The 23,120-nt window shown below is 33.1% G+C and overlaps 3 protein-coding genes across 4 annotated transcripts; 1 reads left to right on the top strand and 2 right to left on the bottom strand.

The window, feature by feature from the left end:
• The first annotated feature begins 4,692 nt into the window (after window positions 1–4,692).
• Window positions 4,693–6,748, top strand: LOC117922556 (transcription factor MYB61-like). Its single transcript, XM_034840703.1, has 3 exons — window positions 4,693–5,143; window positions 5,509–5,638; window positions 5,729–6,748. The coding sequence occupies exons 1-3, from the start codon at window positions 5,011–5,013 to the stop codon at window positions 6,393–6,395; spliced, it is 930 nt and encodes a 309-aa protein (XP_034696594.1). The 5' UTR covers window positions 4,693–5,010; the 3' UTR covers window positions 6,396–6,748.
• Window positions 6,749–8,126: 1,378 nt separating this feature from the next.
• LOC117921592 lies at window positions 8,127–11,234 on the bottom strand. The gene is made up of 3 exons (XM_034839519.1): window positions 10,876–11,234; window positions 9,049–9,142; window positions 8,127–8,524 (listed from the first exon to the last, which is right to left on the bottom strand). Exons 1-3 carry the CDS (start codon window positions 11,150–11,152, stop codon window positions 8,452–8,454), a joined length of 444 nt encoding a protein of 147 aa, XP_034695410.1. The 5' UTR covers window positions 11,153–11,234; the 3' UTR covers window positions 8,127–8,451.
• Window positions 11,235–13,440: 2,206 nt separating this feature from the next.
• Window positions 13,441–19,254, bottom strand: LOC117922413 (5'-nucleotidase SurE). Of its 2 annotated transcripts, XR_004652487.1 has the most exons (11): window positions 18,784–19,254; window positions 18,213–18,307; window positions 17,844–17,911; window positions 17,704–17,747; window positions 17,423–17,500; window positions 17,175–17,328; window positions 15,191–15,337; window positions 14,953–15,063; window positions 14,339–14,404; window positions 13,918–14,103; window positions 13,441–13,738 (listed from the first exon to the last, which is right to left on the bottom strand). XR_004652487.1 is itself a non-coding variant. In XM_034840550.1 (10 exons), the coding sequence occupies exons 1-10, from the start codon at window positions 19,071–19,073 to the stop codon at window positions 14,002–14,004; spliced, it is 1,155 nt and encodes a 384-aa protein (XP_034696441.1). In that variant the 5' UTR covers window positions 19,074–19,254; the 3' UTR covers window positions 13,441–14,001. The 2 variants fall into 2 exon arrangements, 1 of the variants encoding a protein (XP_034696441.1); XM_034840550.1 differs by having other exon boundaries at window positions 13,441–14,103.
• Window positions 19,255–23,120: the final 3,866 nt, after the last annotated feature.

Genomic DNA, 23,120 nt, shown 5'->3' with positions numbered 1-23,120 from the left:
TGAGATATCAGATGATGAGATGAGATTCCAAAATGAAAGAACAGGAAAAAAAAAAAGGTTAAATGGGAAGCTAGCTTTCTTCAATTTTGAGTAAATCTGTGGACTTTCTTTCATGGGGGTTGCCATGAAGTGAAGGAAGACAATGGAGGGACACTGGGGTCTATAGATTGGCCATTTTCCTTGACATCCTTTTCATGTGGGGCACATTGCAGTTTTGTTTCACTACCTTTTAAGGCTATGAAATTTTCATTTTCTTACCATTATCTTCACTGAAGTGAAAGAGATGAGATCAGTGTGTCCCTCATAAAATTGGTAGCCATGATTGATTTCCGATCCCGAGGTTTCCGTATCCAGTTTTCGGGGCTTTTAATCAAGGTATTAGGATGTTCCGTGAATAACGATGGATACATTGGCATGCCATGTAATTCTTTTGGTAAATTAAATCGAATTAGTCAATCAAAACCCTTTTTTTCTTGTTCTTGGACTACCAAAAACAGTAGAAGAATCAAAGTTCTCCTAGTGATCAGCTTGATTGAAAATGGCCCATACCAAAACCAATCCTGTCTGCAGAGAAGACAAAAGAATTTGATTACCATTCTTTCATGGACTCTAACTTCGATTCTTTCAAATGTTGGGAAAAAACAAAAATCTTCCAAATCCACTGGCTGATGGCTCAACAAATAAAGCAAAAGACATTGGGTGGTATTAAATGTGGCATGTGAAACAATAACTCAAGAATCTCCTTTGGTCCTTTTTCTTCCATCACAAGCATTCCAAACTCAAGCTTTTTCTTCCCCAAGCAAGAATAATATGTGAATCCTAGATCTTTGGCCAACTCTCCTTTACTACAAAAAGGCAACATTGCTTTAGGGTTTATCTTTTTTTTCCTTTAACCCTAATCAAACTTGCATTTTTATTACAAAGGTTATGGTTTTAGGGGTTTTAATTTTCATAACTTCCAAAGTCGGGAACATTATCTCTCTTCGTATTTGTTTTTTTACCTTATAGTGAATTTGAATTTTTACTCTAAAGATGAATAATGATGATGGTGATGACAATGACGATGATAATTGTAACCGTGTTTTATTTAAGGTTAATATTACAAATTAAGATTGAAAATGATGTGATGGAAAAGGAAAGGTTACTCGAGTAAAAAATCATTGAAATGTGTAGCACATTTTAAGTTCTAGAATCATTAAAACTTATTCAAATGATATATTAGAATATCTCACCTAACTAATAAAACGATTAAAATGAAATTTGAGGTTTTATTAGTATAAAAAATCACATTCAATTTTAATTATCATCATTTGTCGGCAAGAAAAAGAGGGAATATGAATAGTTCCAATCATTTAACTAGGGTATTATTTTGATATACTTTTTTTTAAAAAAAACATTTTTAAAAATAAGAACTCCTATACAAATACAAGAACTTTTTATACAAAAAAAACAAAGTTTACCTTATATTCTTAAAAACATTTTTGAAAACTAAAAAAAATTGTAAAAGCAAAAACTTTCTACTTTCTCAAATATTAAAACTTAAGTGTTTTCAAATACACACCTACTTTTTATAGGAGAATTTCTACCTTTTGTATAAAAAATTTTATTTTTAAAACAAAAAATAAAAAATAAATTTAAACATGCATTAAATTAATATTATTTTCATGTTTTAAGAACTTAAAATTAATATGCCAATCATACTTTTAGGAAACTTGTGATACGCCATGCTTATGATTTTTCTATTGAATGTTAAGCTTTATTAAGTCAAAATAGAACCACTCAATTGCCTTAATCATGACACAAAAAATAATTTGACTACTACAAGAATTAATATAAATTCAATATAAAAGGTACCAATCTAGATTAGACAAAACCCATAATAATTTTACTACCATATTGTGAGGAATCCAACAACATGATTCAATAACCCACTTTTTCCAATTGCTTTTTTATCATTCATCACAATAAATGTAGCCCTATGGGGCCATTAAAAATATGTTGATTCTCTCTTTTGTACTTGTTTCTTCAAATGAAAGGAAAAAACTAGTATAGGGGTACTCTCCTATTGCTCATGGCCCTCCATCATATTTATGTTCCTTCAAAACAAATAAATAAATGTAAAAATTAAAAGAAGAGAAAAAAAAGGAGGGGTTGGTTGGAAAGGGGGGAAAGAAATCAAACTTTCTTGAAATTCAAATTTGAAGGCATTGATGGGTGATTTGTGAAGACAATGAGTGAATAAAAAAATATTTTTACGATGATTTTACGTTTTCATGAAAAAAATATGAGGATTTGAATAAGTTTCAAGTTTAAAATTTTTAACTAAATCTTACAATTAATGCTTATAAGTTTTGAGCTTCGGTATTTTTACAACGATCTGATGACTCGATGATTTTTAAAGTTGACTAATATGAATTATTTAAATCATTAGTCTAAAAATTGATTAATTCAGCCCAATTTTTCACATTTGGAAAACTAATCCCATTTGGGAGTCTTTCCAAAACCAAGGCTAGGGCTTGGAAGAAGCTCAAATTAGGTTGGTGGAAAAGAATAAAAAGGGAAAAGAAAATACAAGAAAAGAAAAGAAAATTTTGGAATCTCACATGAAGTAGGCAAAATAGGCACCCTACCCCCTATCAAAACTTTACATTCTTATCAAAATTTGCAGTTACTTTGAATCTCCAAATTTGCTAAATTTAGTTTAGATTTAGACCATCTAAAGAATTTCAAGAATTTAGGGTTTTGATTTCACTAGAATATATACATATTTTTTCTATACTAAGAAAAAGGAAACATAGCTTCATTACAAAGAAGACAGGAGCATTAATCAGAGATATCACCATCTTGGAATAAATATTTTGTGAGAAGTGGTTGGGGGGTTTCTCTAAGAAGAAAACTAAGAACAATGTATTAATGATGGTAGCATCCAAAGGAATAATGTGATGAACTCAGTAAAGCCAGATAGAACTTCTAAAAAAAACATGTTAATTCTATTTACTTCCATGCTTTCTTGAAGAGAAAAGATGCCATTGATATGAGTGGGGGTGGAAAGGCCACATTCTCACAGCCTTAATATATTGTTAATTCTAATATTTGGAAATAAATTTTTTCCCAAATATATTTTATAAATATATTTTAATCAATGCCACTTTCTTTTCCAAAATCATGAGACTTTTTGAAGGGAATTCTCTATCATTCATCTTCACTGTCTCCAGCATAATCATAAAAAATAAATATATTAGTACCATGTAAACAATAAAAAGCATGCATATGTCATGATCTATGAATAAAATTGGTCAAGGCCGGCTTCTTTATTTCACTCTTTTGCTCCTCCTTCTCCAATGCTAGTGTTGCTTCATTTGGCAATGACCATGGACCCATATGTTCCCCTTCTTTTATCAAGAAGTGACACTTATTAAAAATTCAATTAACCAAGTTAGAGTACGCATTATTCTCTCGACACTAATAATAGATTGTCTTTCTAATGTCCATCCCGAGTCAAATAATTCATTATTATTTGTAAAATATTCGTTAAATTAGACTTTGATTCACATAACCCATGAAGTTCAAACCTTAATGATGCTCGTGTATAGAGTAATCTAACATTATTATAGAGGTATAGCATCTCCATTATTGTTTAGCTGATAAATCAAATAAAAATCAAACTTGGTCAATAGATTTATTTCAGTCATGTTAATGTTAAGAAGTTATTGGACCAAGTTACCTTGAATGCAATGAAATTATTTCATAAATGTCAACATATTATAAAACGGGATTAAATAATTTTCAAATATAAACTAATTAAGTTATATCTTGTAGGACTGATTGTTCGACTTACCCTTAGTCATTTATATTACTTCAAACAGCGTATGGTATTTTTGAATTGTACACATGGAATATTCTTGAAAGATGTCATTTGAAGTGGATATTTGACATGCACGCCCTCTTCTTGATTCATGCGGGGAAGCGAAAACCAAAGTTTGCTTTAGTAGAAAAATCTATATGTATTGATAAATACATTACTTAGTAAATTCTTAGATTTGACATAGGGGAAATATGGTAAGGAGGTGAAAATTTTTAGTTACTAGACATACTAAAACAGGATGAGACTGGTATGTTGAGATTTCACATCTGATCGTGGGTGTGAACTTTTGGTTAAAAAGGGAGACCAAAAATTTAGAAAGGGTCACTTTCTTCTGTAACTATTTTTGTTACACGTTTCAGACATATCATGGGCCATAGCACAAACCCATCAAGGAATATGCCCTTTTTCCTTGCTGTGATGATGATGATACTCAAGTAATCAAGGGTTGGGATTAGTTGCAATATGGGGGTGGCTCCACACCTTATCCCTTCTCCAATGTTTAGATGCAATCATGGCCGTTGGACCTGATGACTTTATGCCCAATCATCACAAATACTGTCATATCATTGGGCCCAACCATCCAATGGGTGGAGGTGTGTCCATGTGTCGACTGATGATTGGGGGCGATACGACCGAAGTGGGACCGGGAGGGGTGGGACCCACAAGTGTTGCATGTGTGACACGTGGGATGGTGGGAGGAGCCAATTGGGGGATGATTTGGAAGAATCCATTATAAGCCATGCAGTGGCAGCAGAGGGATGGAGCAGCTTTTAGGCCATATGCCCACAAAACCCTAACCGGGCCATCAAAAGGGTACGCCCCTCTCACACATTAAATTCACAACACTCAGTGTACTCTTTTCTTCTGAGTTCATATCATCATCAAATTTTCCCCCAGTTTCCTCCACATTTTCTCTTTTGGTCTGAATGAAAAGAAAAGCTCTGGCGCCTAAGGCTAAAAGTTGGGGTCCGTTTTCTATGATGTTGATCTCTCTCTTTTTCAATTTTTTTACTTTTTTTTATTTTTTGCTTGTGTGAGATGTATGGTGAAGAAGTGTGACTGACCCAGTTGGTGGCGTTGGCTGCATTGGTTGTTTGAGAGAGACACACACGGAGAGAGAGAGAGAGAGAGAGAGAGAGAGAGAGATGGGGCATCACTCATGCTGTAACAAACAGAAGGTGAAGAGGGGGCTGTGGTCACCTGAGGAAGATGAGAAACTCATCAACTACATTTCCTCCTATGGCCATGGCTGCTGGAGCTCAGTTCCAAGACTTGCAGGTAACTGTTTCTTCCCTCTGGAGGTGTAGGTTCTTTCAGAATCCATTAATGTTTCATGGGTTTTTTTTTCTCCTTTCTTTCTCTCTCTCTTTCTCTCCCTCCCTCCCTCCCTCCCTCCCTCCCTCCCTCTCTCTCCCCTAAATATGTCAAGGCTTTTTCTCTTTGTTCTTTCTCTTTTTCTCCACTCTCTTCTCTAAAACTTTTGGACTTTTTTCATGATTTCCTCTTTACCTTTGCACAAACTTTTCTTGGTTTTACCTTAGTTTTCTCTCTCTCTCTCTCTCTAATCACTTTTGCAGGCTAACCCCACAATATTTTCATGGCTTTCTCTTTGTTTTCTTCTGGTTAAATCTTGATGGTGGCAGGTCTGCAGAGATGTGGAAAGAGCTGCAGACTGAGATGGATAAATTACCTGAGACCTGACTTAAAACGTGGGAGCTTCTCTCCCCAAGAAGCTGCTCTCATCATTGAACTCCATAGAATTCTAGGCAACAGGTACTTGATAACTATTTTGCCTTCATATCTGATTTATTCTTTCTTTCCATGCAAAGACTGATTTTCATCTTCTTATTTTTCTTTCTGCAGATGGGCTCAGATAGCTAAGCACTTACCAGGGAGAACAGATAATGAAGTGAAGAACTTTTGGAATTCAAGCATAAAGAAGAAGCTAGTCTCTCATGGTGTTCCTGATTTGGCCACCTTTCCTGATATCCCAAACCCTAATGCTTCTCCTGAAGCCTTCTTCTCACTGAATGGAAACCCTAATTTGATCCCGAGTCCTCAAGATCATCAGCTCTATCTCCCAAGTCCAACATCAATGCTCCAATCAGGGTTTGATCTGGCAAATTACAATCTTGAATTTGCTCATTTTCAGCCCCCTCCTGCTCCACCACTGTCAGATCCTTCTTCGTATGACCCTACATGGCCATTGGGCTGCCATCCTCACCTCAATCAGGAAGATTATTTGCTGGGCAATGAAGTAGGTCCCCATTTCATTGAAACCAAGCCCATCAATCCCAACTTTTCCTTACCATCTTTCAACAGTCCTTCCATGGCCCCCCTGATGCCAAAACTCTCTGAAACCATCAGTGGTAATGATAGAATCTTGCCATCTTCATCTTTTCCACATGAAGTAGTAGACCCAGTCGCCAGACTCCCAAGTCTCCCATCAGGCTCTCATCCCCATGCCCCTCACGTGCCGATCAGCCACTTCGACTACATCGAGGCCATCATATCATCATTACCATCATAATAATAATAATAATCATAATCATTATCGTCATCATCGTCGTCGTCGTCATCATGATACCGGTCGAGGCATTGCTAAGAAACCCTAGAGAGCATGGTACTGGACTAATTGTTCTTCCATTATAAATGTATTTGATGAGGGTGCATATCTATATTCATTTGATAGAATGCATTTACTTCTTTAGAGTTTGCATATATAAGAGGGGAAGAGCAACAACTCCAATTGGAAAAAACCTAAATGTTGCTAGTTTCAGGGTCTTCAATGAGCAATGGCTTCCATAAAAGATGTTAGGGTTTTTCACATGTATGCTTCTTAACTACATATAATGTATTCAAGAGGCATTTCATTTCATTTCATTTCATCTCATTTCATGTCTCCTTTCTCCTTCTCAGTAGTAAAGTTCTCTACATCTGATATCATCACCTTTCTTCTTTTTCCTACTGTAGTAGTACTTCATCACCCATTTCATTATGATTTCCCCTGCAAGCTCTCTCTCTCAGTCTAGTACACCTCTATATGGGGACAACATACAATGAAAATGTCACCCTTAAAGTCAACTTTTGGCTGCCAAAAAATTTTCAAAAAAAATTCAATTCATTTGAAGGACTTTCATTATATTCTTTAGGTTTTTAAAGCTTGAATGTGTCTGAATTTCAAAAAAAATCAGCACAATAACATCCTTGAGACCATATATTTTAGATAAAAATTAAAATTTAAGCATACTTACAAAATACGATATATAATATAAAAAATTACGAGATATGTCATTATATCATCTTTTACTTATTATTTATTTATTTATTTTTATTTTTTAAAATTATGGGGCCTATGTAATTCAAAGAATCAATGATATTCCAAATGACAATGATAGAACTAATTCTATAAAATTAGTATCTTTTATTACAGTCTACAACCTTAAAACTCATGTTGGTTTCCTTCAAGCTTTCACTGGTCTAGCTCTGGGCTTGATCACTGTAACTCTCTCAACCCACTGGTGAAATCAGAGCCCTTTTCTCTTTCCTTTTAGCCAAACCATCTTTAATGGCTAGTACATGGATGACAGTTCCAATTCAAATCCAAATCCACAGCCATTTTCACTTGTACAAGTTATGGAAAAACAACAGTGTTCTAAGTGGGCATCATTGCTGATGTTTCCCCGGAGAGTCTGGCAGACCTACATAAATATAATTCAGAGTTTGCACCACATATTCCCATTGCTGGGTTGGCACCACATATTCCAATTGCTGATGCCAATCTCCAAATGGATGGTACATTTCTCTTTTTACCTAATCCTGTAGAACTTGGGCTACATGACAAATCCTTCCTCATCATAAAACTGCTAGCAAACCATGAGTACATTTCAGAGGAATCAGACCCAAGACTTGCTGGTTTCCTGATCCATCACTGATGGCTTCATTCAACAAGTATGCATTTGAGTTTTCTACCTTTTTGTGTATAGAACAATAATGTACATGCTTTGTAAGCTAGACTGGAAATTCCTAGTTTTTATTCCACTGAGTACTAGGCTGAAATTTTGGGTGGCTTTGGCTGGGTATAGGTTGGTTTAGTTCCAGTGGACATTAACCTAACCCAATTTACCAAGTCCAGGAATCACAAGGAGAATTGCTGCTTGAAACCATTTGGAAAATGAAAGGCATGAATGCCATGTACAAGCATGGGTCATTCTGAAACATTCTTATTTTTGTAAACACTCAGAAAATCAGGACCATCAAATCCAGAACTACATCATACTCTGATTGCTCTTGAAACAGATCAGCTCAAACTAATAATAAATTAATTAATTTAAAAAAAAAAAAGCTACTTAATTCAAGTAAGCAATTCAAAACTCACACACTTGTGCATCATTATGAATAACTAGTTGTTTTACACATGAAAGGAGCAGAATCTGTGATGAGAGCACAAATCAGGAAGACCTAAAAGAGTTCCTAGTTACTGTTGGCTGAGCCACCACATAAAAGTCCATATTTGCTTAGGCTGACGATGTCGGCAAGCTTTTAGATTTTGATTGCATCAGAGAAAATGGATGGAGGTGAAGATGCTACACGGTTATTCTTGAACGACCCTTTGCTACTCTGCGAGCAATAACTCTCCGCCCGCCCTTGGTTGCCTTCCTGCTCATTTGGTTAAAACGATTGCATGAGTAAACTCTACACATTTCTACTTTTTAACTTTTCATGCTCTTATATGGGTGAAATCTAAGATAATAAAAAATACATCACAGAAACAGGGCCTGAAGATAGATCCTTGGTCCAAAAAGGAGGAGGACCATGCTGAACAGTATCTAGCCTTTAATGCAAAATATTGCAGCTAAATGATGGGCAACCTCATCAGCTTCTGTTGCAACAAAGCTAGTTCTAGACTTGGAGCAATAAAGAAGCTTAGTGGCATCCCATCACAATTGGTCAAATATACTTTGGCCAAGAAGAAAACTAACCACGATAAAGTATAAAAAGGTTCTACAAGGAATAAGCTTAACCACTAATATGTGAAATCAACAGCTGACTTATGTGCTTGAGTTCTCATATAAAAACCATGCACAAGGGTGTAAGGCTGGGGCAATGGCATTTTTCTCGGATTGACAGCAAGTAAATACAAACTGAATTTAAACATAGGAGCAAGAATGAGAGAGATGTACCGAGCAAAGAATCCATGGGTCCTCTTACGCTTGATGTGACTAGGTTGGTATGTCCGTTTAGGAAACAACAGCATTGGTTCACTTGATGAATCACCTGCAGAGTGAAAGTAACAGTTTAAGTAAAATTCAGAATATGGCACAGAGAACAGAGTCTGTAATTTATTGCTGATACTGGTGCAAGCTCTTGCCTAAAAGGTTAGGAGTGTGATTCTGAAGAGGACATACAAGAAAATGAACCCCTCACTGGCCGATAAATCAAGTGGTACACACAAAAAACTCACAAAACCCAGAGACTCAGACTGCTGACATACTTGTTCATCATTCATGGTAACTACACTTGTAAAGATTGCAAGTCACTGTCAACCAAATTATTAACCAGCACATTATCAACCACAAACTCATAGATGATTGTGCAAATAGAATAAGGAATCAAATCTTGTCCCTCCAAAGGAAAATCTAAAAGAACAGTTCCATGTTCTCATGCCTCTTACAAACCTAAGTGATCTCTTACTAGATGATATATTTTATTGGGTCAGAGTGGGCAGGGAGGACTAGAAGACGGAGAACAGGCTACTCAAAAAATACAAGCAAACCCAAAACACAGATCATGCTGAAATTCTGAAGAAAAATCAGTCAACTAAAAGGAAAGTCTTATTCCAACCATTAGGCTTTTTAGACTCTTATGGGTCACCATTTCATTCTAATGAAGTTATATCTTTGACTCAAGCATGAAATCTTAACTTTCTAATAAAATTCTACACAAACCAAGCGTACTAGATGAAAATTGTGGACTCCAATTCATAAATAAGTGTTCTCAAATTTATCATGGTCAACGAGTCATTCTATAAGACATTTTAGACTCTTCTTGGGGGTGTGGGTTCCTTAAAGTTTAGATTCCTATAAACCACAAATCCCAACAATGAAAACAAATACATGAACCAGATGGAGACCACACTTGATGAAACCCACACATTTCTAGCAACCATGTGTAATAGAGGAAATTTATTAAATTAGAAGAAGATTGATACTCGAGATCTTCTCTTTGTGGAAGGAGAAGATCCCCTCAAGAAGGAAAGAATGAAAGACAACAAGCCAAAGATGCATATATATATATATATATGATGGCTAACGCATGCCAACTGTTACAAGTTAAGAGCGTAGGAGTGGTATCTTTCACAAAATTTTCCAACATAATAATATATCTCTTGGAAAAATAGTTCATTTGCACTAGCCCTACAATACAAACTCTGCCCACGTCAAGAGGGTTCCTCGAGGAATAAATATCACCTTTAGGCTTTAAGACTGGCTAAGGGAAGTCATCTATTACACCCCATTCCCAAGCAAAAAAAAAACAGGGAGGAAAAGCAATCGAGAAACAGCCATTCAGTCCTTAGAACACACTAATGAGAAATCCAACACAAAAGTTGAAACTTCAACCCCAAATAGAATTAATCGAATTTTTTTATACCCTTTAATTCCTCTCAGCAACCAAAAAATCCAGTATAACTCAAGAATCATCAACAAGCTATTATAATTAGCAATTCCCATAAACCCTGGTAATTTAACCCATTCCAATCAATACCCGTAATAAAACAAAAATACCAGAACTATTATGATTTCCCAAAACCCTCATCATACATGATACAACATCTACTTTCCTCCCTTTTCCTCAGTTTTTCCCAGCCACCAAACACCCCAATACACAAAACTCATACCCCAAATTGTTAATCAACAAGTCCCATAAACCCCATTTATTCATCCCTATCCTCACGCAGAGACCAAAATATAAATTCAAATAAAATTCATCAGAATAGAGAGAGAGTGTACCATCCGGTAAGAAGAAACGCAGAGAAGGCAGGCCACAGGGATAGAACAATGCTTGAGAATCAAAAGCGAGCTCTTTTAGGATTTGGGAATCGAGGGTTTCGTGCAAATGGAGGGAGGGCTGAGGCTTCGCCAGAGATGGGAACAGCTGCGGAGTGACTCCTACGCTTCCGGATAGAAGAATGCGGTGATTCGGGGTAGTATTCTGATGAAGAAGCGATCGATTCGATAACCCCTTGATCAGCGAAGCTCCCGCACGGATTAGGGTTTTGGAGGCCATTTTTGAATCCGAGCCGTGGAGGAAGGTGGCTTTGGAAGGGACTCAGTGAGAGGAAAATCCCAAACGCAGCGTTTTAAGGGCGGGCCGGGCAGTATTGCCTTTCATCTGGCTTATGGGCATAAATGCCGTTGGCCATCAAAACGACCCCGTTTTATATTCTCCGTTATCTCTGTTTTAGCCTTTGTTTATATAGAAACGGCTCATGTTTTCAATTTATCATGTTTTCATCCAAAATATAAACTTAATACTTATTACTTAATTATTTAATTTAATTTTAAGTTAAATTATACTTAAATTATTGATTTAAAACTTATTCCTTAATTCTTATTTTAAATTTTAAGATTATTTGATAAAATTAAGTTAAAATTTAAATATTGTGGAGTATAAAAAAAAAATTAGTGTGTATCTGAGTTACAAAAGCGTAGCTAATAAATTCGATTTTGAATTTTTTTTTTAAACTTAAATTTAAAGTCATAATCATTAACTACAATTTTATATATTGTGACAAAAAAATAAAAAAAATAAAAATCAAATCTCAATTCACATGGATGTCCTAGCCTGGATGTATTAATTTGGAAATCATTTTGAAAGGAGGTTTATTTTATGGAATTATTTTTAAAAAATATATTATTTTGGCTCAAAACTCATCAAACACACGGGCATTTTACCAGAGGTTTCTATTGTATCAATCTACCCTTGTGTGATTCCTGTTGAAGCATATACTCGGGAGGTGGGTGCAGAGCGGACGATTTCAAAGCGGACTCCCCATTCATTAGATAGAGAAGATCACCAAGATTTCGTGATCCGCTGCCGAACTTATTCCAATTCCAAGATCTCGGATCGAATCGATATTGATATATCGATTCGATCCGAGATCTCTTATTGAATTGCTCATTCAATGAGCATTCTCAATATTATGCCTTGAAGAGGACTCGAACCTCCACGCTCTTTAGCACGAGATTTTGAGTCTCGCGTGTCTACCATTTCACCACCAAGGCATCTTGAGAGTGAATCGTATTCCAATTTATTTTTTTTAATATCTAAACAATAATATATTATCTGAGCCTTCACCATGGGAACAGCTGTGTTTTATTATACGACTCGTGAGCAAAAATGTTGTTGGCCATCAAAACGACACCATTTTAGATTCTCCGTTTTCTCCGCTTTTAACCTCCATTTGCTCACATAGAAACGGCTCATGTTTTTCACTTTCTTCGTTTCATGACTTTGTCAGGATAAATGCTGTTGACCATCAAAACGACACCGTTTTAGATTCTCCGCTTTCTCCTCTTTTAAGTTTTTACCTCCTTTTGCTCATATAGAAACGGCCCATGTTTTCACTTTCTTCATTCAAGTGCTCATGCTTTAAGCAAAAATAACATTACTCTGACTTAACAATGGTTCTATTAAGAGTGTATTCGGGAGTAATTTTAGAAAACATTTTTAACACTTAAATAATAAAAAATTTTAAGTGTTAGAAATATTAAAAGTGTTTTCTAAAATCACTATCAAATGGACTATAAGTGTGAATCATTTATATATTTATCCAAAAAAACACTTCAAGTGATTTTTTGATATTACAATAGATTTTTCAGATTTTTTAAAATATTTCTTAAATTTTATCAAACTTTTCAAAAACACTTTTAAACTAAAAACATTGTCATATGGATTATTAAATATATCTAAAAATAATTTTAAAAGCATTGTTATAAATTTGGGATTGAATCACCTCGATTGTAACGTCAACAATTAAACATAAAATAAAAAATAAAAATATAATTCAAATCAAAACCCAATTTTAAAAAATAAAAAGCAAAATATTATTTTGGAACTCAAATTCATTGCTTTATTGATATTTATTTTATTCATATTTTTTTTAGATCCCTTTTCATATGGATTCTTCCATTAATGTTTTTTTTTTTTTTTAAATGTGAAATTAAACATGGTTAAAAATGAAATCTTTATAACTTTTACAAAAGGTATCTCAATTAAAAAGTAAAACTTAAAAACTTACATTAAAAAAAAAATGTTTAAAATTTTATGATATTAAGAAAATTCACTACCTTAAATTTAAAATATTTTCAAAGATAAAAAATAAATCTATATTTTTTTTAATATCTAAACATTAATAAATACTTCACAAATCCATGTATGACAGAAGTACTACCAACAAAAAAAATTATGAGCTAAAAGCACTTTTACCAAAAGCACTTCCAAATACCCCAAGATCAAACCAACATAAAAGGTGATAGAAATTCAAGGGCCAAGCAACCAACGAACAGAGGCAATAATGTTAAAAGGAGAGAATCCTTTGATAATATTAAGTTCCAAACACACCAAATGAGGATAAAAATAGGAGAATGTTTTCCATGGTATATCTGATAGAAGAAACAACAACCTTCTAGCAAAGCTCTGGATCAAATAAATCAGACCCGGCCAGTTTCAATTACATACTCTATCAACAACTACAACCCAAACAAACAAACAAGCCCCACCCCATCCAATGTTCTGTTCTTTTTAGAGGGCAAAGAACCCAACCCCAGTTCTTCCAAACTGACTGACTGACCGACTGACCAACTCACAACTCTGTCAGTATCAAGAAACAAAGAAGACGGATCGTGTTACAACAGCCAAACATATTATGGGAAGCATTTGCTCCATAACAAAAATAGAAGATTAAGAAAAAAAACTGAGTTAAGAGGGAAAAGAACGAAGAAATAAATAAGGAAAAGAACAAGACAGAGCACCAATCAGAATCGACGTACATTTTGAATTTTGCTAATTAAAATCATCAACTGAACTGCTCCTCAAATGTACAAAGCCACTGCTCAGGCTGGTCCAGGAAAGCTTTATTGCTCCCCATGCTGTAGTGCAGCGTTCATCCATTCTGAGGCAGTCGTATGAATGTCTGACTCGTTATGCTGAGAAAGAGATAGAGGTGTGACTGCAACCTGTTGTTACATAAGAATCAGCAACCAAGGAAAACGACTTTGGGCAAGCCTAAATATGCAGGATGAACAGCATTGTAATCGAGTCCGCTGGACTCCTCATGAAATGTAAAGTGAATCTGATTTTACCTTGATATCTTGGTAACAACAAGTGATTCCCAGTTTTCAGGGAAAGATACTGTGTAGATATCATATATATAACCCATTAATAAAAGGGAAAAGGAGATTTCTAACTTACAAATCCATTTTCAAGTGCTCTGAAATCTAGATCCTCGTCCAAACCTTCCTGCTCCTTGTCAACAAACTGCAAATAGATGCGTGCCCCATGGCCAAAAGTTAGTTCATCAGTAGATAAAACAGCTAAAATCAATCGACATGAAACAAACAAAAGAGCGGAAAGTAGACTGTAACTGCTATCTGAATAAGAGCACACACATTAAGAAAATAAAGTAACACATAAAGAAGCAAAAAATTTTAGGAAACTCGAGCTCTCCCTCTTCTCAAAATACTTGTCAGCTACTTTGCTGGAATATGGCTTTAGCTCAATTTCATAAGAACCTTTTTCCAAAATCATATAATAGCTTCTAGCAAGAAGCAACTTAACTGTTCAGATTCCTAACAAGAAGAAGCCATCTTCTCTTATGAAAAATATAGAACCGGCCCCTCTTCTGAAAAAATATTTTTGTTAAAAGACATAGTTGAGGTTTTCAGGTTGATTTAAATGCCCCAACCTTAAGTGTGTTCATCTTTTTCCATATTCTGGATAAGACCACAGAAATAATTATCACGGCAGTAAAAAACAATTCTTGGATTGCATCCAAACAGACCTTTAGCAGTCACATCCTTTCTTACCTCTAGTCGGAAGTACTTCTTTACACGATTAAAATCAGTTTTTCCTGCAACTCCAACTGATTCAACAATTTCCACATTCTTCCTTTGAGTGGTCAAACGGCGAGCTGCTCCCTGAAAGCAAAAATGGTATAGAGTCTAAGAATGAATGTTGAAAGGGTGCGATTATAATCCTTCTACAACAAAAAGTTACTGCAAAAAATAAAACCAAAATTGGATGCAAGTTAGAAAAGCAACTCACAGCAGCAGAGGCATCTCGACTGAGTTGTGCAAGCTGGATACCCAAGCTTTGTTGATTAGACATGAACCCTGCAGGATGCCTGTTAGTGGAAACAGCTTGCCAGCTCGGAGTAGATCTCCAGAGACTTTGCTTGGTCAACTTGAAGCCCTATGCAGCCAAATATTACAGAAAAAAGTATGAGTAAAGAATGAGGAAAGAATGAACCAAAAAAAAAAAAAACCAATGTTCTTAACCAAAATGAAAAATAGGCATAGTAACGATGAGGTGCCTAAGTGAGGTATAGTACAGTTAGCCATGTCAAAATAGAGCATTAATCTGAAGACAAGTACATGCCATATGCAGCTAAGTATATCCACAAAATAGAAGGACATCTGCTAAGTGAAAGCAAGTACATGCAGAATAATGAAAAGAAGATGCTGTCACAAAGGACTGAAGGAACAAGAGAACCTATCACTTTGCACTATGAAATTTCCTGAATTTTCTAGTTTGCCACCTTACCCAAGAATTGTTTTTAACCAACCCTTCCTCTATAACTTCCAATAATGGTAAAAGTGTAACACCAAGATCATACAGAATCATATTTCCAAATCCGATAGTTTGAAGCAATATCGGTGTTTGATGAGCTTCAGTCAATAGCTAGACTCCATCAACTAACTGATCAATGCTAACAGTACTACCGTTTCTTTTTCCTTCCCCTTCCTCTTTTTCCATTGCATAGCAACACATGCGCATTTCTACACATAGGTCCTTATTTCAAACCCATGTCCCATAAAGTCTTGAATGTCATGTGGATACCATGTACCTTCAATAAACAACTCTAGAAAGACACAAGCTTAAGCATCGGAAACAACAGAAATAGCCTAAATCCATCATTATAGTCAACCCAGAGTAACAGTTTCTTACTGAAGGTTCCATGAATCTGGAATATTTAGACAATAAATAATATGGAATCTATTGCAACTATGCTTTAACATCACTTCAAAATCATCTTGGCAAGTTCACAAAACAATTTGCTAACAAATGAGAATGAAGACAAAAATCGTCTTGGCAAGTTCCCAAAACAATTCGCTAACAAATGAGAATGAAGAAGAAGAAGAAGAACCAGCATTGCATTTTAGTAGTTCCATTGTTAAACAAAATGCAAGAGAAGAGGACAATTTTGCAGAGAATAAGTGTAGATCTCTCCCATACTAGGTGACACTCAATGTCTGAAACATTAGGTAACTAGCATTGCATTTTAGTAGTTCCATTTTTAAACAAAATACAAGAGAAGAGGACAATTTTGTCGAGATTAAGTGCAGATCTCCCATACTAGGTGACACTCAATGTCTAAACATTAGGTTCTTCACTTGCAACAAACCACGAACCAACCTGCGACAGTTTCTAGTTTTTAAGTGTCGAAAATTTTCATCTTCACAAGAGTTTGTTTTAGAGGAAAAAATGCATCCATCAGCTCTAACTTTGAGGATATTCCTAATATTTTAGGACAAAGTAATAACACCCCATATAAGGGAAGGGAGGGGGGGGGGGGGGGGGGGGGGGGGGAGGAGGCAGATTCTAAGAAAACTTAGACAAATTAACTGCTTTTCTCTACTAATAATACTTATCATATATCTATTTCATTAGAAAATAAAATTACAATGTAGCACCACTACAGTTGCATATAACATGAATTTCTTATTTTCAATCCTTTTAACTCCTCAGACCACTCAGGAAATTGAAATAATAACTAATGTTTTTAGCTATTAGCAAAGAAGGTGATATGATATATTTTCTAAAAAATGACTAATCATAATGTAACACCACTACAGGTGCATATAACATGAATTTCTTAACTTCAATCCTTTTAACTCCTCAGACCACTCAGGAAATTGAAATAATAACTGATGTTTTTAGCTATTAGCAAAGAAGGTAATATGATCATAATCAACAACACATGATACATGAAAAGTAGGCACTATAATTTTACTTGAAAGACACAAACCTTGTTTGTCAAAGGAGAGGCAGGAATTTCTATATTCAGCAAACAACTTTTGGGGAAAACTCCCTTCTCTATATCTCTTATAGCTGCATTTATTAATGGTAAGCAGACAGTGACTGCATCCTTGAAATCACTTTCTTGGCTTTCATCCTTCTTCCTAGAATATTGTAACACCAATATGTTACACATACCAACAGTGAAAAAGCAAACGGAAATGAGTTCTTCCATATGACTAAACATTGTCAGCTCACCAATTCAGTGATATCGACATAGATGGCACACCGCAAAACAATGCCTCTCTAGCTCCAGCAACAACACCTGAGTAAAACCTGGATGGTTCCCATGCGAAAAAATGATCTTAGCCTTCAACCAAGGGCCAGAAGAAGAAATCAATTTCAAATCACCCTAAACCAACTCAATTCACACACTGAGTGGAAGAGATTGCATAAATTGATATATGTTACAAAGGGCTTGCCCTGCAGTGACAAGAAAGAAACAAGAAGATCCAGAAATAAGGCAACAAACCACTTACATATGATGACCACAAGACGAACCCCTATTGATTCCACTAATCACCTGAACATTGGAACAATAAGAAAACATAAATCCTCAACAAGTGGTGGATAACACAATCACTAATATTCTTATTGGTGACAGCATGTCAATTCATACCAGCAAAGGCTTTGACCAGGAAAACAATGCCCCAGATAAAGCCAGTGAGACACAATCCACGGGAGTTCCTGAGTACAAGAATCAACATCAAAGTCTATTACTATAGCAATATGATGGCAAACACAAAACGCACATCAAAAAGCAAGATTTCGATAAACATATTAAGTGAATTATACTAACATATCAGTGAATTCAGATTAATTCTATGCTTTGACAAATATTACAAACATAGAAAAGATTAGCTTAAAATTAACACTTAGAAATGGCTCAATTTGATTAATGATGATACTTGCAACAAAATTAAATCACAGATTGTGGAGACTTGTGCTGACAAAATTAAGAATCGAAAGCAAAGAGATGCAATTCTACCCGAAACTTCATAGGCCGTAGCCCCGTTAATTTCAGCAGAAGTCACAGCAACAGTTTCTCGTAGTGTCACAGAATGACCAGACACTGATTTGTCCCTAAACCAAAGCAATGCCAAATTAATAAAATCACAAGATTCCACATAAATCAAAGAACTAAAAATACCCCTTTCAGGAAATTGGCATAAAAAATAATCACAAAACAAAAGCAACCAAAATTAACGACAACCTGTAATCAGGAAAAAAAAAAAAGCAAGAACCCCAAAATGGAAATTCATAACTGCAAGGAACTCAGGATTGTGAGAGAACTAGCACAACAAAAAAAAAAAGGAAAGTAATCAAAATAAGTCACAGATTTTACACAACAAAAATCCCCACATACCCACTTTAGTAAATCAACACCAGAACAGAACTAAAACCAAGAAAAATTGAAAGAAAACCCATGATGTGAGAGAACCAACAGAGGAAGCAATCGAAATGAACTGACAGATTTCCACAAAAGAAAAGAACCCCACATACCCACATCAAAAAAGCAACACAAAATCCAACAATTGGCAAAATTAAAGAGAACCCACGATTGAGGAGCGCAGACGTGGACATTGTAGAGGCCGTCACGAACCAGAGCTTCAACCAGAAAATTCAGACCCGGAGCTTCAATACCATCGGCGTTGGTGACCAGAACAACAGGCTTGGAACACTCGGTATCCGAATTGGCCTCCACAGCATCAGAAGAAGAGGGCTGGGTGGATTCATCGTTGCTCTTGGAGGGGTCGTTTTCGCTGCCGCCCTTTCTGTTGAGCAGGACCTCCTGCAGATTGGAGACGAGGCCTGGAGGCAAGAAGTTGTTCTTCACAGAAGTCGTCATCAATGAACAGAGATAGATAGATAGATAGAGAGAGAGAGAAGGTGAGGGTGATGATGGAGAAGAACAAAAATTCACAAACCCTAGAGAGAAAAAAAGGATGACAATAAAGAGAGACGAAAATAAAAAAGGGGTATTGTGATTGCTGTGAATAGTTGGACCGATTCAAACGGCGTTATTAGAGAGAGAAACTGGAGAGAGAAAGTTTACTGTGAGAAATCATGAGAGAGAGGGGGGTGGTATAGAAACAACACTGCTGATTGGGTTGGAGATTCGAGAATGACTTTCAATTCATTTTCTTTTCTTCTTCTTTTTTCTCAAAAAATAATTACTTAAAATTTTAAACATAAATAAAAATAAAAAATAAACTATTTTAAAAAACGAAGATGACTGAATGTCACAAAAAATAATTAATTTTTTTTAAACATTTTCCAAATAATAAAAAAAATAGAGAAATGAAATAATAAAAATGTAACAAGCAAACATATAGTTATTTTTCGGTTAGACCCAGATGAGTTCTCACACTTAAAATGTCTCTACAAGATTAAACATCAATATTTATATGATAGTAAAAATTTTCTTTTTTATCTAATATGAAATTTAAAAAATAAAAATAAAAACAGCGTGAGACTTATTCATGTTGATACAAATTTTCAATTCCTCTATTCTTTAAAATAAAAATATAATTTTTTAATTTAATGGAAAATATTTATTTTTAAAAATAAATTGTATAAGTAGCTTAGACTCCATACACTGTTTAAAAAAACAATTTTTAATTTAAAAAACCTTTTTTCTAAAAAAAATCATATGTTTGATAAAATTTAGAGAATATTTTTAAAATTTTGAAAATTTATTTGTAATATTAAAAGTTTACTTATGGTGTTTTATGAAGAAACAATCAAACTTTTATGAAGAAAAATATTTTCATTAAAAATACTACAAATAAAAATATGAGTTCATATAATAAGATTATACAAAACATTTTTAACTTATAAAGTGTTTTGAAAAAAAAAATTAAGCATTTCACAAATTTTAAAATCTAAAATAATGAGTTGTAGTGTTGAAAAATCATTTATAGTATTTTTTTTTTCTTTTAGAAACACTTTAAACACTATGAAGAAAATATTTTTACAAAAAACATTTAAAATAAAAATACGATTAGCTGCAATATTAATTATTATTTTTGTATAGTATATAAGTGTGAAAATAGAGTAAATAGTTTTTTTTCATATATTAAATTCTCAAATATAATTTTGTTTTTAAAAATAATTATGACCTAATTTTCTAAAATTACTTTTAAAAATATTTCAAAGAGAACCTATTATTATTATTATTATTATTATTATTGTTATTGTTATTGTTATTATTATTATTATTATTATGTATAATGAAAATATAGCTCATGGCCTTTGATAAATCAAACTTTAAGTAAATGTAAGAAGGAATGTCTATATGAATTAAAATAAAGTTTTCATTCCTTTGATAAAATCACTCAAACGTATTTAAAATTTAACTTAAAAAATAGTGGTTAATTTATTAAAAGTATATCTAAATTGGTGTGAATATATATATATATTATAGATTAAGAGAGTATTTGTTTTTTAAAATTTTCTATTAAAAGTAATTTACTTTCAGATTTTAAATTATTTATTTTTCTATTTTTTCATGACTTATTATAAATTTTTAACTAAATATAAAAATTCAAAATATTTGTATTTTTCTAAACATAAAAAATAACATATTAATTTTTATTTACTTTTTTAAGGCTTAATAAAAATAAAATATTAAAAAATAAACAATTCAATACTTAATATTATCAAACACTGATTAGTTTTAATTTCTATTTAAATTTAAGTAAAAACAAACACAAACTAAGTTATTTCAAAATCTATAACTTTTTAAATAAAATTACCTGACACAAAAAAAATATTTTAATGTTTAAAAATAAAATATTAGCTATACCATCATATATATAACAAATATTTTTCCTTATTTAGAATTTAACAATTTTATTTATTTTTTGCTTGAAAATAAAAATATTTGTGTGACAATATTTTTATGGTCATCATAAAATAAATTCTATACAATTTTCATAATAATTTATAGTTTATTAGTTGTCATTGGACCAATGTTATTGGTTTGCTTTAATGACTTTTTACTTGCAATAAGAGCAACTTGTGTGATAAACTAGTTTAAATTGAAATATAAGTTATTGGTGGCCATTGATTTTTTAATAAATTAACTTTAATTGAAATATAAGTTATTGACTTCAAATTGTTTACCAATCTCAATAAATTAATTTATATTTTTCTTATATTGGAAGAAATAATTAAAATTAATTTAAATATTGGAGATTATTATATATATATATATATATATATATATATATATACATATTAATGAAAAAAAAACACTACAATTATGTTTGGTTTCCCAAAAAGTATTAAGAAAAGAACGAAAAATTAAGGAAAATAATTTTATTATGTTTAGTTTTAATAAGATAAATACAAGAGAAAATGAAATATAATTAAAATTAGTTAAAAATTTATATATTTTTAAATTATTTAATTTTTATATAATATAAGAAAAGTTTTTAAAGTAGTATGTAAAATAAATTATTAATTTTAAATTTATTTTTTATTTTTTTGACTTTTCTTATTTATTTTACTTCTATTTTTCAAAGACCAAAGCTTACAAAATTTTACTCTAAAGAATAGTATTTTATTTTTAGCTTTAGTGGAAGCAAAAATTAGAATAATGTACTTTTTTTATTAAATATTAAATAGTTTATTGGTTAAGTTGATATAGAGCTTCTATAAAATATTTTTTAAAATCATAAATATTTTAATAAAATAAAATTTTATGAAAATTCAGTGTTACGATGTAAAATAATAAAAAGAAGGAATGTGTCTGTAGAGCGTGAAGTGTACGGACCAATGATATTTTATATGTGGGACACGTGACCAATCTCAGCACATGATTGTGTCCCGCACGTTTCGAGAATTTCAATATCTTGGAGAGTGTCGTGTTCGTCACGTGCCGTTATGGAGCGTAGACCGATGATCTAGGATAATGTTCCTTTCGGGATAGATTTACACGTGGCAATTTTCTATTTGGCCATCATTGGAGGCAGGGGTCTAATGGAAGAACCTAGATTTACAGCCCGCAATGCTAGCTGTGAGCATAAGGGCCAATCATAGCCGTTGATTTAATTAATGATGGTGTTGTACGTGGATCCCGCTTGATAGATTAGATTTGTTTGCCATGTTAGTGTATAGTCAATGTGATGATAACCTGATTGGAGACCAAGCTAATGCAAATCATTGCAAAAATAAAAATAATAATAATTATTATATTTTCCCATACATATTGTTAATAAAGTTTAAAAATATTATATCCTGATTATTTTTGCTATTTATTAATCGCATCTAAAATTGCATAATTTTGCAAATACATCAAATATACAATTTAAGATTTTAATTTATTAAAATTTTAAAATATTTATAACTCATAATAGAAATGATGGGTCATACAAACAATTTTCCTACCACCATTCTTCGCCTTTAAATTGAATTTTCTTATTTGAATCTAGACTCAAAATTTAATGCATATATACTAAGTCATTATTGATTTTTAGAAAATAAAACTTATTTTTTAGAAAAATTATTAAAGAAGTTGTAATTGATAACCATAGTTGTTCACAGTATAACTTGTCTAAAAGACGAAAGGAACTTTTATACGAAAAGTAATAAGTCTCATATTTTCACTAACATGACAGTTCATGTTAATGAGAACATGAATAACTCTCATATTCTCGCTAACACGATGATTTATCTTAATGAGAGTATGAATAACTGTGTTATATATTAGATTTTTTTTTTACTAGTTTTTATTAATCAAGAAGGTATGAATATTAATTGTCTTACCAATATCTATTTAATAAGTTTTGTTGATAGATCGGAGGATTGATCGTAGGCGTTTGGGTGAATGCACTATAAAGTTAAGATATGCGCCTTTTTTAATAGCAATTGCTTTTAGAAAAGTTGGTAA

This window comes from Vitis riparia, chromosome 9 (genome assembly GCF_004353265.1).
Source record: "Vitis riparia cultivar Riparia Gloire de Montpellier isolate 1030 chromosome 9, EGFV_Vit.rip_1.0, whole genome shotgun sequence".
NCBI lineage: Eukaryota > Viridiplantae > Streptophyta > Magnoliopsida > Vitales > Vitaceae > Vitis > Vitis riparia.
The sequence above is the reverse complement of the archived record's forward strand: the minus strand, read 5'-3'. Positions and strand labels throughout refer to the sequence as shown.